Source organism: Trichechus manatus, unplaced genomic scaffold (assembly GCF_000243295.1).
Source record: "Trichechus manatus latirostris isolate Lorelei unplaced genomic scaffold, TriManLat1.0 scaffold00049, whole genome shotgun sequence".
Lineage (NCBI taxonomy): Eukaryota > Metazoa > Chordata > Mammalia > Sirenia > Trichechidae > Trichechus > Trichechus manatus.
In genome coordinates this window covers 8,876,872-8,890,657 of record NW_004443985.1, presented here as the reverse complement: position 1 = coordinate 8,890,657, position 13,786 = coordinate 8,876,872, and the positions used below count along the sequence as shown (strand labels likewise).

The window sequence follows — 13,786 nt, the reverse complement described above, 5'->3', positions numbered from 1 at the left end:
ACAGCATGTGTACTTCTGTTTCATGAGAAGCTATTTGTTCTGTAAGCCTTCACCTGAAGTACAATAAAAAAAAAAAAAAAAAGAAAGAAACAGGTACTTTGCATCTGCTAAGGACAGAGGCGAGAGGGAGGAAGTCAGGCTGTCTTTGATGTTGGGGAGAGTTACTCAGGATGGCATGTTTATATGGAAAGCAGAGGGAAGTAGGCGGACAAATAAAGTTCGGAGGATGCCAGATTTTTATCTCGGCTTTTTCAATTATATTATTGGACATTAATCACATCATTTTTTAAAGGTAATGTACTGTTACAGCCAACAGAGCATTTCCTATGGCCCAAGTACAGTGCCACTTGAACGATTCTCTGAGTCCTTAGCTGTCAGGCTCCAAATATGGGATGTGAAGGGATGTAAATGTCAAGTATTTCACTGAACTGTACATGAGGAACACCCTGCAGTTCCTTCCCACGTGTTTTAATATTTTTTTCCTCAATTGTTCCCATCCAGAATTCGGGAAACTAATTCTCCATCTAGGAGGTTTCTTCCCTTTTTCTCAGACAGCCAGCTGCTGACATGGAATATGCCCTTGCACAGTGCCCTGGGGCCCGGCAAACAAAAGCAAAGGAACTGTGATTGCTTTCCCACGCGTGCTCTTTGAGAAGAGTTTAGCTAGACATGAGCCCGATTCTACCAAATAAACTCGGGATGCAGTGTAAGCCCTGCAGTGCATTCAGGACGGAAGGTTTAAAGTAATCCTGAGTACCTGGGAATCTTCTGTTCTCCCCTGCCCCTCTCCTTTAATGACTTGATGAAGACTGAATAGGTGCAATTCTCCAGAAGGACAGTCCCCAAGGAAAGCCCTCCCATTTATAATCATAAGTGAGTTCTGAGCATAAGCAAAGGAAAAACGAAAACGAGTAGAAGAAGCACAAGAGACTGTAGAGCAGCCTGCTCATGTTAGACCACTGGAACCCGCTGCCATTATTGGAGACAACTTTACAAATGAAATACAGTCCAGATAGAAACCATGTTCATTCATTCTGTCTCTCTCTCTCCCTCCCCCATGACCCTTTGCACCCTAGGAGAAAGAATGATGAAAACATAACACTAGAGACAATTTGCCATGACCCCAAGCTCCCCTACCATGGATTTGTCCTGGAAGATACTGCTTCTTCAAAGTGTATTATGAAGGAGAAGAAAACGGTTGGTGAGACCTTCTTTATGTGTGCCTGTAGCGCTGAGGAGTGCAATGACCACGTCATCTTCTCTGAAGGTGAGTTTTCCTCTCCCAGGGGTCCCGGGCTTGTCTTTCTTGGTGTCGATGTCTTGTGTCTGCAGTCTCGCGAGTGCGTCTGCCGGTAGCTGATGCTGGAGAGAGCTTAGGTTCTGTGGATTAGGAACCTGTTCACCCGGTGGGAACAAGAAGTAACCACAGTTGGTTCTGGTCCTTATCAAATCTGGCTCACCAGGGCCCACCTTATTGTTTGTCTTTCACGAATGCTTTTCTTCCCCTAGAGCAGTGGTTCTCAAAGTCCCTGGACCAGAAGCATCATGATCACCTGGGAACGGGTTAGAAATGCAAATTCTCAGGCCCTTCCCCAGGTCTCCTGAATCAGAAATTCTGAGATAGGTCCCATTCCTCTGTGTTTTAACAAGCCCTCCAGGAGATTCTGATGCAGCTGAGGTTTGAGAACCACTGATCTAGAGACTTGAAGGAGGCTCTTTGATTCAGGAGAAGAGCTTTCTTTGAATTAACTCAATTGATTTCTTACACATATTCCTAGAAGGCTAATCACAGTCCCGTTTGAGAGAAGAACTGAAGTGCAGAGGGGAAGTGATGAGCCAAGGTTTACCCATTGAGCTAGGGGAAGACTAGCTTAGAAACTCACCACCGTGTTTGAAGTTCAGCATTCACTTGGTGTCTTAGGCTGAGTTCTCTAGAGAAGCAAAACCAGTGCAGTATATAAATATATATATATATACACACACACATAGAGAGAGATTTATATAAAGGAAATGGCTCATGCGGTATAGAGGCTGGAAAGTCCCAGGTTTGTGGGTCAGGCAGGAGGCTTCTCCTGACTTACACAGCCACAGGTGCTGGCAAATCCAAGATTGGAAGGTCAGATAGCAGGCCTCTGTCTCACAGGCTGTGGAGGCCAACGAATGCCAAGATCGGCAGGTAAGATGAGAGGTAAGCTGCTAGCTCAAGTCCTGAAAACTGGAGGTCAGATGAGCAGGAGCCAGCTGTAGGATCCAGAGCAAGCAAAAGCCCATAAGCAATGACAGAAAGTCCACCTATATTGGATGCAGGCCACACCCCCCAAGGAAACTCCCTTTCAACTGATTGGCTGCTCACAACAGATCTCATCATAACTGTCAAAGCACTGAGGATCGTGGCCCAGCCAGGTTGGCACACAACTTTAACCATCTTGGCTTGAAAGGAGGACACACACTATACGCAATTAAAAAAAAAAAAATTGCAATGATTTTTAATCATAAAGCAGTTATCCTTATAAAAATTCACATAATCCAAGTGTGTACAAATTTTAAAATGAAAGTACATTTCCCACCTCTCCTCACTCCCAGCCCAATAGATAATCAGTACTGATGGTTTGTTGGATGTACATGTGTCTCTCTCATTAATTCGTATTTTTTCTGACTTCCCCCCTCTCCTTTCCTCCTTTCCCCACCCTCCCTCCCTCCTCATATCCATCCATCTTTTAGTGCAAACATTGGATCATACCATAAACATTATTTCACAACTTTTTTTTTACTCAACCACTTTCACACCTCCTTCCAAGCAAGTCAATACGTGTAGATACATTGCATAGCTTTTCATGGTTGTCTAGAATTCCATAATATTTATGTATCTTCCATGATTGATTTAACTATCTTCCTGTTGATAAATTGTTTAGATGTCTCCAGTCTTCTACTTAATGCCACACTGAATATCTTTGCACATGTATCTTGTACATTTGTGCTAATATTTCTGCAAGGTGGGTTCCTAGAAGTGAAATTTCTGAATCAGAAGTTATGCACATTTTAAATTTGGATAATTACTAAATTGCTGTCCCCCCAAAAAATGATGTCCGAGCATGTAGATTTCCATGGACCTGCTCCAGCACTGATTGTCAGTCTTTTAGTTTTGCCAGTCTGACAGGGAAAATAATCATCTCTTGGTTCTAGGAATGTAAATTCAGGGTGCAAAAAGATTATTTTAGTCCTCAATTTCTTGGCGCCAGTATGAGTCTGATTCAGTAAAACATCCTTTTGGAACACAAGTGCTGGGTCTACACACTATCCCTGCTACTGTGTGTGTTCCTGCTGTAGAAATGATGGATTCTCACACATTCTGTGCCTGGTGCTCGGAGCAGTGCACACCCACCTCTCTTTCTCTGTGCCCTTCACCTACTCTCAGTTCAGTTTCCTTCCCTTCATGCCCAGCTCTCCACCTGTGCCAGCTTCTCAGTGCACTTATGACTGGTGGACACATCTTGTCAGTACACCGCTTTCTAAAATCGCCCTCCCTATTTTCTCATCCTATAACCACCCCATGTCGCTCAATTTTCTCATATAATTTGAGTTAGGAGAGAAGATGTAAATAGATTAAATCATACTGAAGCATGGTAGGAGCCCTGGAGGCACAGTGATTGAGAGCTACAGCTGCTAACCAAAAGGTGGGCAGTTCGAATCCACCTCCTTGGAAACCCTACGAGGCAGTTCTACTCTGTCCTATAGGGTTGCTATGAGTCAGAATCAACTTGATGGCAACGGGTTTAGTTTTTGGTTTTGAAGCATGGTAAAACCTGATATCTTAAAAGAAGGCCTAGGCTAAGCCAAAGGAATTAACCTCTACTAGCAGAGTGCCCAGGCATGTTTACTACCGTCTATGAAACTTGTCTCTACTTGGCTAACTGGCTTGTCCACGTGGAATAGTTCATTTCATCCAAAATGACAAAAGTTGACTATTGAACTGCAAGTTGGATTATATATATGACTGTACACCCTGAAGATATTAATGCCTTTAGTTTTCAGTGTATTTTGACTCAGGTGATAATTACAGGTCTCCGTTCATATTTTCCTTCTTATTCATTATCAGTCTAATATTTTGTTCCTTAGAAGGTAAGGTGATCAGCTTAAAGGCAACTTCTCATTGCACAGCTTAGGAAACCCTGCACAGCTGATGACTCAGATGTCTGAGGGCTTTGCAGAGTCTTCTAAAATGCTCCAGGGGGTGCAGAGGGGGTGAAAGGTGTTTGCCTTTTAAACAGCATAGATGTTAGAAGCAACATTTTTTGGATCCATTTCTCGTCTTATTGCCACCTCCTCTTCTTTATACCAGAGAAATGAAAAATCTTTAAGCAATTTTTATTTCTTCACTTCAAGTCAGTCAAGATGGCAAACACAAAAGCTCTGGAGCGCTTTCCACCATTTTATTATTTTTACCGTAGTCTGTTCTGGCTGCCAGATATCTGATCTGCAGACGCACAATGGATAATAATTACTTACATTGTCCACTTAAATAGGTAGGGAAAAGAAGTTGAGCCCCGGGATTTCTCTTCTTTATCGGTGTAGGTCTTTATTTTCAGTGCTCATTATTGATGACAGCTAACATTCAGAGAGGAGGTGCTATTGCTATGCAGGGTGCTAAGCCCTTGGTTTCCCTGGCGTGGCCTTGTTTCATCCTCATAGCCACACCCTGAGGTAGGCCCTGCCAGTATCCTCATTTTGCGCATGAGAAAACCAAGCTTAGAGAAGGTCAACGATATGTCCAGGATTAAAGAGCTGTGAATGGCAGGGCTAGGATTTATAACGGGCCATAGGAGAAAGACCCCGCAGTCTGCTTCTGTAAAGATCACAGCCTTGGAAACCCTATGGAAACCCTATGGGAAAGTTCTGGTTTGTCACATGGGGTCACTCTGAGTCCATATAGACTTAATGACCCCTAACAACAGCAATAACGACAACAACATGTATGTACTAGCACCTGTGAGGGTCTTCCTTCCTTCCTTCTTTCCTTTCTTCCCCTCTTTTTATTTCTTCCTTTTTTTCCCTCTTATTCTCTATATCTCTATCTTTCTCTCTCTCTCTCTTTTTAAATAGAAAATATATGTTCATGTTTAAAAAATTTATATGCTACTCCTGTATTCACCAAAACATAGATTCCATTAGAAGAGAAGGAATTTGCATTGGCCATTACTGATGGTCTGGTGACAGCTGTCCATCCGAGAAGACATGCCAGGCTTCAGAACTGAAGGAAGCATAAGATATCAGGCGAGAGAACCCAGAATTAACAGCTGCCCTGTTTACTTTTGCAAACGACACACCCATTTTCACCCTCAGGGCGAATATTGCAAATACAATGTGTGGTTATTGATCTCCAACTGAACGTCTCAGAAGCAAACACAACCACTCACAGTTTTTTTCATTCCATAAATGGTTTCCAAGTGCAGAGTGCTGACATGGGGGAGATGTTTGTTGCTTAGGCAAGAGGAAAACAATCTAGTGTGATGGTTAAGAGTGGGTGACAGAGCTGGGTTTCCTGGACTTGAAGTTGAATCTACCACTTACTAGCTTCGCCACCTTGACCAGTTACCCGACAACTACTTACTCCAGTTTCCTAATCTGTAAAATGGAAATAAAAAGTGGGGGTTGTTGTGATGATTAAATACATGAATACATGTGACGCGCATACAAGAGTGCTCGGCACAGAATAAGAAGTACTGTTAGTTGTTAGTATTATTTGGACCTTTTATAGAAGATTTGGGACTTTAACTTGGCTGAAGGTGGGAAGGGGGGGGTCCCTGGGTGGCGCAAATGGTTAAGCATTTGACTGCTGGCCAAAAGGCTGCAGGTTCCAACTCATCCAGAGGCACGTTGGAAGACAGTCCTGACGATCTGCTTGTGAAAGGTCACAGCCTGGTAAACCATATGGAGTAGTTCTACTCTGCACACATGGAGTCACTCTGAGTCAGAGTCAGCTCAACAGCAGCTAACCACCGCCATGAAGGCAGGAAGCCTTTATTCAGCCCTTGGGTCTCTTCTAGAATTCAGGATAATTCAGTTTTTGTTTTGTTTTGTTTTTTAAATAAACTTTTTTATTTTAGAATACTTTAAAATTTATGGAAAATTGGCAAAGGTAGTACGGAGAGTACCCTTCACCCAGCCTTAGCTTACGTTAATATTACCATGTTACATCACTGTGATACATTTGTCAAAACTAAGAAACCTACGTTGGTACATTACCATTAACTAAATCCCAGAATCCACATGGATTTTGCCAGCTTTTCCAGTACTGGCCTTTTTGTGCCCCAGGATGTAAGCCATAACACCATGTTGCATTTACTCATCATGCCTCCTTAGGCTCCCCAGCCCTCTGGCATTTTCTCAGTCTTCCCTTGCTTTCCATGACCTTGATAGTTTTGAGTTCTAGTCAAGTATTTTGTAAAATGTCCTCCAGTCTGGGTTGGTTTAGTGTTATTTTTTCTTATTCAAAAAATTGACCCACAAATTGTTTTGTGACATTAGTTGCAATCCCCACAGTGTCAGCACTCTCCCCCTCCCCCTTTCCACCCCAGGTTCCCTGTGTCCATTCATCCAGTTTTCCTGTCCCTTCCTGCCTTCTTGTCTTTGCTTTTGGGCAGGTGTTGCTCATTTGGGCTCCTATACTTGATTGAACAAAGAAGCACATTCCTCACACGTGTTATTGTTTGTTTTATAGGCCTGTCTAATCTTTGGCTGAAAGGTGGGCTTCGGGAGTGGCTTCATTTCTGAGGTAGCAGGGTGGCCGGGGACCATAGTCTCAGGGGTTCCTCCAGTCACTGTCAGACCAGTAACTCTGGTCTTTTTTTGCAAATTTGAATTTTGTTCTCCATTTTTCCCCTGCTCTGCCTGGGACCCTCTGTTGCGATCCCGGTCAGAGCTGTCGGCGGTGGTAGCTCCGTTTTGACTGTGTGCTGTGAACAGAGTATTCAGACACCTCTCGGAATCATGAGATGTTTGGAGGGGGTCGTTTTGCTTTAATGTCTGCCTCACCCAGTCTCTGTTTTTCTCCACGTGCCTTCACAGTGGAAAGGGGAGCACGCTGTGCTAGGGTTTCTCATCAAAGCTAACCACATCCCTGACATCGTTGGATAATATTACAAATTAGGCACGTTGTTCCTGTTTTGAGGCAGAATCACGGCAGGAGGCAGCTAAATAAAACTAGCACGACTCGAAAGTGCCTTTCGGATCAGTGATTAGGATCATCGCAGCTCTGTTCTGGCCAAAGGGATTCATTTCCGCCTCTTTTTTCCAGAGGAAAGCTTGTTTTGGGTCACGTGGCCATCTCTTTGAATGGCCGAGGCACTGTTGGCCAACTAACGGTGACAGCGGTACCTCTCCCTTAGGGTTGTTGTGGGTATTAAAAGCAATGAGCTCGGGAGAGCCCAGCACAGCAGCTGGTGTGAAGTACGTGCCTCCTTTCTTATTTATTCTCCTCTTGTGTAAAGAGAAGCCCTGGTGGCACAGTGGTTAAGTTTGGCTGCTAACCAAAAGGTCAACAGTTGGAATCCACCAGCCGCTCCTTGGAAACCCTGTGGGGTAGTTCCACTCTGTGCTATTGGGTTGCTGTGAGTTGGCATTGACTCACTGGCAGCAAATTTCTTTTGGTGAGTAAAGAGAACACTCTACGCCCAGGAACACACCCCTTGTGAATGAGGCCCTTCCTACTCAAAGTGTCCACAGACCAGCAACACAGTCCCCAGTGATTTGTTTGCACATTGTAAGTGTGAGGAGCACTGAGGTGAACTAGCCCATACAGGGATGGAACCAGAGATGTGGCCTTGTTAACTTCATGCTACTGACTGGCTGAGCTGATTGAATAAATCGGGTCTTAAACCTGGTCATACAATAAGAATACTTATTTAAAGGAGCCCTGGTGGCACAGTAGTTAAGTGCTTGGCTGCTAATGAAAGGTCGGTGGTTCGAACCCACCAGTCAGTCGGCAGGAGTAAGATGTGGCAGTCTGCTTCTGAAAGATTTACAGCCTTGGAAGCCCTATGGGGCAGTTCTGCTCTCTCCTGTGGGTTGCTATAAGTCTTATAGACTCATAGGTTGATCTATTTATTTAGTTTGATAGACTTATTTAGTTTAGTCGTACAATAGAAGTCCTCAGTGAAATGTAGCTATTTTTCAGCCTTTTTTATATATTCCCCAAACTGTGTTCTAGGGTGGACCAGGATGTAGAGAAAGTCAGGCATGTTTTCAGTAAACATATTTGTTTTCCACGATAATGTTCTTGTCAGTTTTCTGAAGGATTGTGCCCTAATATTTCCCAAAGTACAAAGACATTTCAGAATGTTTTCAAGATGTATTTTAAAGGTGTTCTCGATTGGATCTATCAAGAGCCATTTGGGAGCCCTGGGGAGCCCTGGAGGAGTCACAGTGTGGCATTGTCCCAAATCAGTTTGTTCCTCAATTGTTTGCTATGATTATCTGCTGAGTTGGGTGTGTGGAAAGCAAGAAGATGGTCCATGAGAGAGCAAGAGAGGTGTGCTCCCAGATGACAAGGTGCCTGCCATCCTACCTTCCCTCCTGACTTAGACCGGAACTGCTTATTCTTGAAATTGAGAGGCATCACGACCATGCAGGAAAGAGAAATAGCAGTGGACTCAAATCTCAGACTTTGAAACATTTGGTGGCAAGGCCAGGGGCCCATGTTCTTCACTAATTGAAGAGCAGGCTGTGGGACCTCCTAGCAGTGATGATTGCTGCTCTGTATGGGGACTCCACTGTGGATGTGCTAACTTACACTAATCACTTTCAGATGTTTCTTATTTCAGAGCGTCATAAAATTTTTATGCCGGGAATGAAACCCATTAAATCAGCTCATTCAGACTTTTCATTTTACAGACAAAGACATGGAGCTCACAGAGCGGCATGAGTTTCCCAAGACCTCACGGTTGGTTCCCCACCTTTTGCTCATAGGAGAAGGGGAGAATCTTGGGTGTTTCTCACAGAGCACCCTCATCTTCCGCATTTAGGAGTGTGGGGTGTGAGGGAGGGCGTCTTATCGGTCCACACCCATGGGAGACACTCCCATTACATAAGAGGTGGCCCGTCCTGTGAGCACACAACTCAGCCCAGACTCACCACTCAGCATGTCCTTGGCAAGAATTACCTCAGGCTTATACTGTTCATGGCCTATCTGAAATGCCTATGAGAGGAATGATGTTTATAATGATGGCCACGAGATGTTCATCTTTTGAGACACGACATATGTATGGTAGGGCTTCAGAGCATGGTCTTCCCAGTGACATAACCTGGGTTCAAATCCCAACCAGCCATTTATAAGCTGTTTGCCCTTGGATGAACTATTTCCTCTTGTTTTTCCCCGTTGAAAAATGGGGATGGAGATAGTACTAATTTAAATAAGATTCTTATCTGAATAAATGAGTTTATTCATGTAGAGAATAGTACCTGGCACTGAGCAAGTATTGGATAAATTTTGGCTATAAATAGTTATTATCATTCCCCTAGATTCAGATGTCCATCTTGGATGTAGCCAGATGACTGAGGAGCTGTGTTTCAGCATCCTCCTCCTTTCTGCAAATTCCTACAACTCAATTATGATGAGATGCTGTCCATCATAAGCAACAGTTCTGTGAATCAAAGTGATATGTTCACTGTAAAGAGTATTGTTGAGGATGTTGTTCGGTGCATTGTATTGTTATCTTCATCAGAAAGCCTGGAGAAGTTTCTCTCAGCTCTTGTTCTTAAAAGGATTGTTCTCCTCATTAGGATCTCTTTGTTGCTGACCTTAGGGACCCTGAAAAGCATACAGGGCTCAGCAAACGTTTTTGATCAAAAAAAAAACCAAACCCATTGTCATCATAGAGTTGATTCTGACTCATAGCGACCCTATAGGACAGAGTAGAATTGCCCCATAGGGTTTCCAAAGAGCGGCTGGTGGGTTCAAACTGCTGACCTTTTTGTTAGCAGCCGTAGCTCTTAACCACTGTGCCTCAAGGGCTCCATTTTTGGTAATGGACGTGATAAAAAAATATTTTTGGCTTTGCAGGCCATGTGGTCTTTGTTGCAACTACTCAAGTCTGTGGAGCCCTGGTGGTGCTTTGGTTAAGCTTAGCTACACCTGCTAACCAAAAGGTCAGCAGTTCGAATCCACCAGCTGCTCCTTGGAAACGCTATGAGGCAGTTCTACTCTGTCCTGTAGGGTCGCTATGAGTCAGAATTGACTAGATGGCAACAGGTTTCATTTGTTTTTTTTTTTACTCAACTCTGTGTGGTGACACCCAAACAGCCCAGTATGTGATGGGACATGGCTGTATTCCAGTAAAACTTTGTTCACACAGACAGGCCTCCTGCTGACCCCTGATAGAGTTGACAGTGTTTTTCGTATTTCTTCCATTCAACATTAACTATCACAAAAGCTTTAGTGTCAAATCTGAGTCATACTTCGAACAAATATATCAGCATACGTTTTGGGTACTAATATCACCCCTGGTTTGCCTTGTTTTCCCACATCTGCATTCCATTTGTCCTGATTCCAGCTCCTATTTTTATCTTATTTCACTCTATGTATCTGTAGGTTGCATTAGATCTGTTTTTCGGCAGGGAGGGGGTACGGGGCGGGAAGTGTAAGTAAATGCATCTGTTATATCTGGTTGCCTTGTAGCTTAGAAACCAGGACTCTAGAAACCACTTCTGACTCAAAGTTCAACATATGTGGTTAAATAGGGAAGCCAACCGTCAGATGCAGGCTGTCCCCCACGGTGTGTTCCTGGCTGAGCTGCCAGCTGTGTGCAGGCTTAAGCAAGTAGCATGAAGACATGCCCTCTCTAAGCTGAGAGGGGAGGAGAAGGGAGGAGAGGAGGACTCCTAGCCACAAAGTTTCGTTCCTTCCTCTTTCATTGTTGTAGAGTATCTTTTAAATGAAAACAGCCTCTCTGGTTTGCATGCCTAGCTCTGGCAGGAAGACAAATCATTTTTTTTACAGTATCAAGACACGCGGTTTCCTGTCTGTGTTTAACTTGCTAGCAGAGCATCTCAGCCAGCGGTTCCCCCCAGAACTTGCGGTGACCTCCGTGATGTTGCTACACCCCATCCAGCAGACCCACTCTGGGTACTGACCACATGCCTTGCACACTTTATTGACTTGCGTCGGTTTCTGAGTCAGGGAAGACTTACAAATTCGGCCCCCTTTCTCCTGAATCTCTGCGTTTGTTGTGCTCCAATGTCAGGTAGTTGGTTTCCTGGCGAACAGTGCTAGCATTTCTCACAGAAGAGGAGTACATGGGGCTCTGGCAGCCGCGGGGCATTGTGGGTGTGCTGCCTTTGCCCTGTGCACTCCATCCTCAAAATAGCCACCACGCCAGCTGTGCATTTTTAGAGAAACAAACCAGATTTACTTTCTAGTCTAAATGCAGAAAAAAAGTGTGGAAATAGGGTTGAGCAGAGTTGTCAGAAGAGGAAGACAATTATGAATTAAAGTCACTGGTCTCATTCCTGGGAAAATAAATCAGTTATTTGAGGTGATGACTCAGAGCCGAAGCGGCCTTTAGCTGTGAACAATTTAGGTTAGAAAGTATACTCTCAATCCATGAATCCAGCCCCATGTCTAGCCAAGGAAATAATAAAGACTGTGCATGCCAGAGGGCATGTGACTCAGTCAAGTAGAGCTTAGAATGTATTTGAAGTGTTTAAAGCAAAGCAACTCGCTTTTGTAGATTTTTTTCCCCCGAGCAGCAAAGTAAACAAAGACGCACTGAGGCCAGATGTGGTTGCTGGTTGCATGTATTTATACCCTGGGACTGCATTCTGATGTGAATCATGGCGGAGCAGAATCCAGGATGGACACAGACTGTCTCAAATCCTATCCACTGGGTGTGCACTGCCAACAGAACCAGGCGAGCAGTGAGGGTGGCGTTTTGGGGAGCCTCTGGTGGATCCATGAACTGCCTTCTTCCTCCCTCCTGTGCAGTCCCGTCTTCTCCATATACTCTTGTGGGTGGGTGATAGTGAAAAGGGTCGACAGAGACTCTCGTTGCTACTTTGGAAGTATCCCAGGTCCCTCTAGTGGAAAAACAGGCAGGGAGCTAGCTAACCACTGTGAAATGACTTTCATTTCCGACCATACCAAGCTCCGGAAGCTCTGTTTACCACCAGCTGAACATCTGGCCGAGTTGCTTTTTGGAAAACTTTTCTGATCCTGGGATCACTCCTGCCTGTTGCTCATTCTGTAAAGTTTCAATTTTGCCAGCAATATTTATGCCTAATTAAAAAAAAAAAAAAAAAAAAACAACTAACATTAACTTTAAAGAAACCATTCATATTTTATTATTATTTTAGTAAACCTCATGTTGCCTCATTAGGACATAGCTGAGTCTACTGTCAAGAATATATAAGGTTGCTCGGAGTTGAAATCGGCTCGACGGCAACAGGTTTTTTCTTCTTCTTCTTTTTTCGATGTCAAGAAACAATGGATCTTAAATTTAGTCATTAAAATTCCTTTTGTTCTCCAGGCCCTACCCTATTCAAAATACTGTGCCTATTTCTCTAATCAGGCTGAAGTGGCAGTTCTCAACCGTGGCTGCACTCTGGAAATACCTCAGGAGCTTTAAAAACAACGCATAACTGGGTCTTATCCCTGCAGTTTCCGATTTAATTGGTCTGGAGCCTAGTTATCAGGATATTTTTTTAATCCCCAAGATACACCAATATGCAGGCGATGTTGGGAACCGCTTGATTCAAGACACTTTGTTCTGCCAAGTCTTTTCTGTCTTTCATCATGTCCGTTGTATAACCTGAGAAGGGACGGTAACGATCAGTGAACGGCAGCAACCCCAGGAAGGAGCTGAAATTCAGCCTTCTAAGGTTAGAGGAGAAGAGAAGCTCTGGATTACCCTGCACCTGAGGGTTAACAGGATTCTTTAATACGAGGCTTTCTTGCACTTGCCACAATTTACAAGCACTTACTTCAGAATGAAACCAGAGGCCTTCGCTGGGAATAGGCGTCTAAGGTTTTAGGACTGAAGAAATGATACATGAAGGGAAAACATGTTTTAAACCTTGAAGCGTGAGTGAAGCGTTGGGTGGCAGAGTTTGGGTGCAGACCTAAGGAATGGCACTGCCTTAGCAAAGACGAGGGAGGGAGGGAGGAGGAGGCTGGCAGTGCATAGTTCAAGGCGGTGGGGATACCAGCTGGCATGGAATTCCGGAAGACTGTGGTTCACAGTGAAAGTTAGACGAGAAATGACATTGCATTTCAGTGGCCTGATACGTACTGACAGTGTGAATAATGAACGTGCCTCTCCAAAGCAGGCTAGTCCCCTTGTTGGAGAAGATACTGAAATAACTCAAGAAATGTATTTATGCTTTCCACTTTCCGGAGAACATAAAGTGTCCCTAGACAGAGGAGAAGGAGTGCTGGTAGCACAGTGGTTAAAGCCCTCAGCTGCTAATGGAACCCACCAGCCGCTCCTCGGGAGAAAGATAGAGAAGTCTGCTTCCGTGAAGATTACAGCCTTGGGAACCCCGTGGGGCAGTTTTATTCTACCCTATAGGGTCGCTGTGAATTGAAATCAATTAGACAGCAACGAGTTTGGTTTTTTTGTTTAGACAGAGTAGAAGATACAATCCAGACAGGCGGCCAGAAAAAGAAAAAGAAATCAGGGTAGATGGGGGATCCTAACAAAACCAAAGGTTAGTGGTCCAAAGACCACAACAGAGTAGAAAACAATAAAACTCTGCTCCAAAGACTAAGTATCAGGCCTGAGGCTCTGTCCCTGGA

General features: G+C 44.1%; 1 protein-coding gene across 4 annotated transcripts in view; it reads left to right on the top strand.

Moving 5' to 3' along the window:
• Positions 1 to 13,786, top strand: part of TGFBR2 (transforming growth factor beta receptor 2) — a 97,026-nt gene that overhangs the window by 46,422 nt on the left and 36,818 nt on the right. For all 4 annotated transcript variants that reach the window (XM_004377359.2, XM_004377358.2, XM_023732253.1 and 1 more), the window contains one exon: positions 1,077 to 1,267. In XM_004377359.2, coding sequence (XP_004377416.1) covers positions 1,077 to 1,267 — 191 coding nt within the window. The remainder of the gene's footprint in view (positions 1 to 1,076; positions 1,268 to 13,786) is intronic.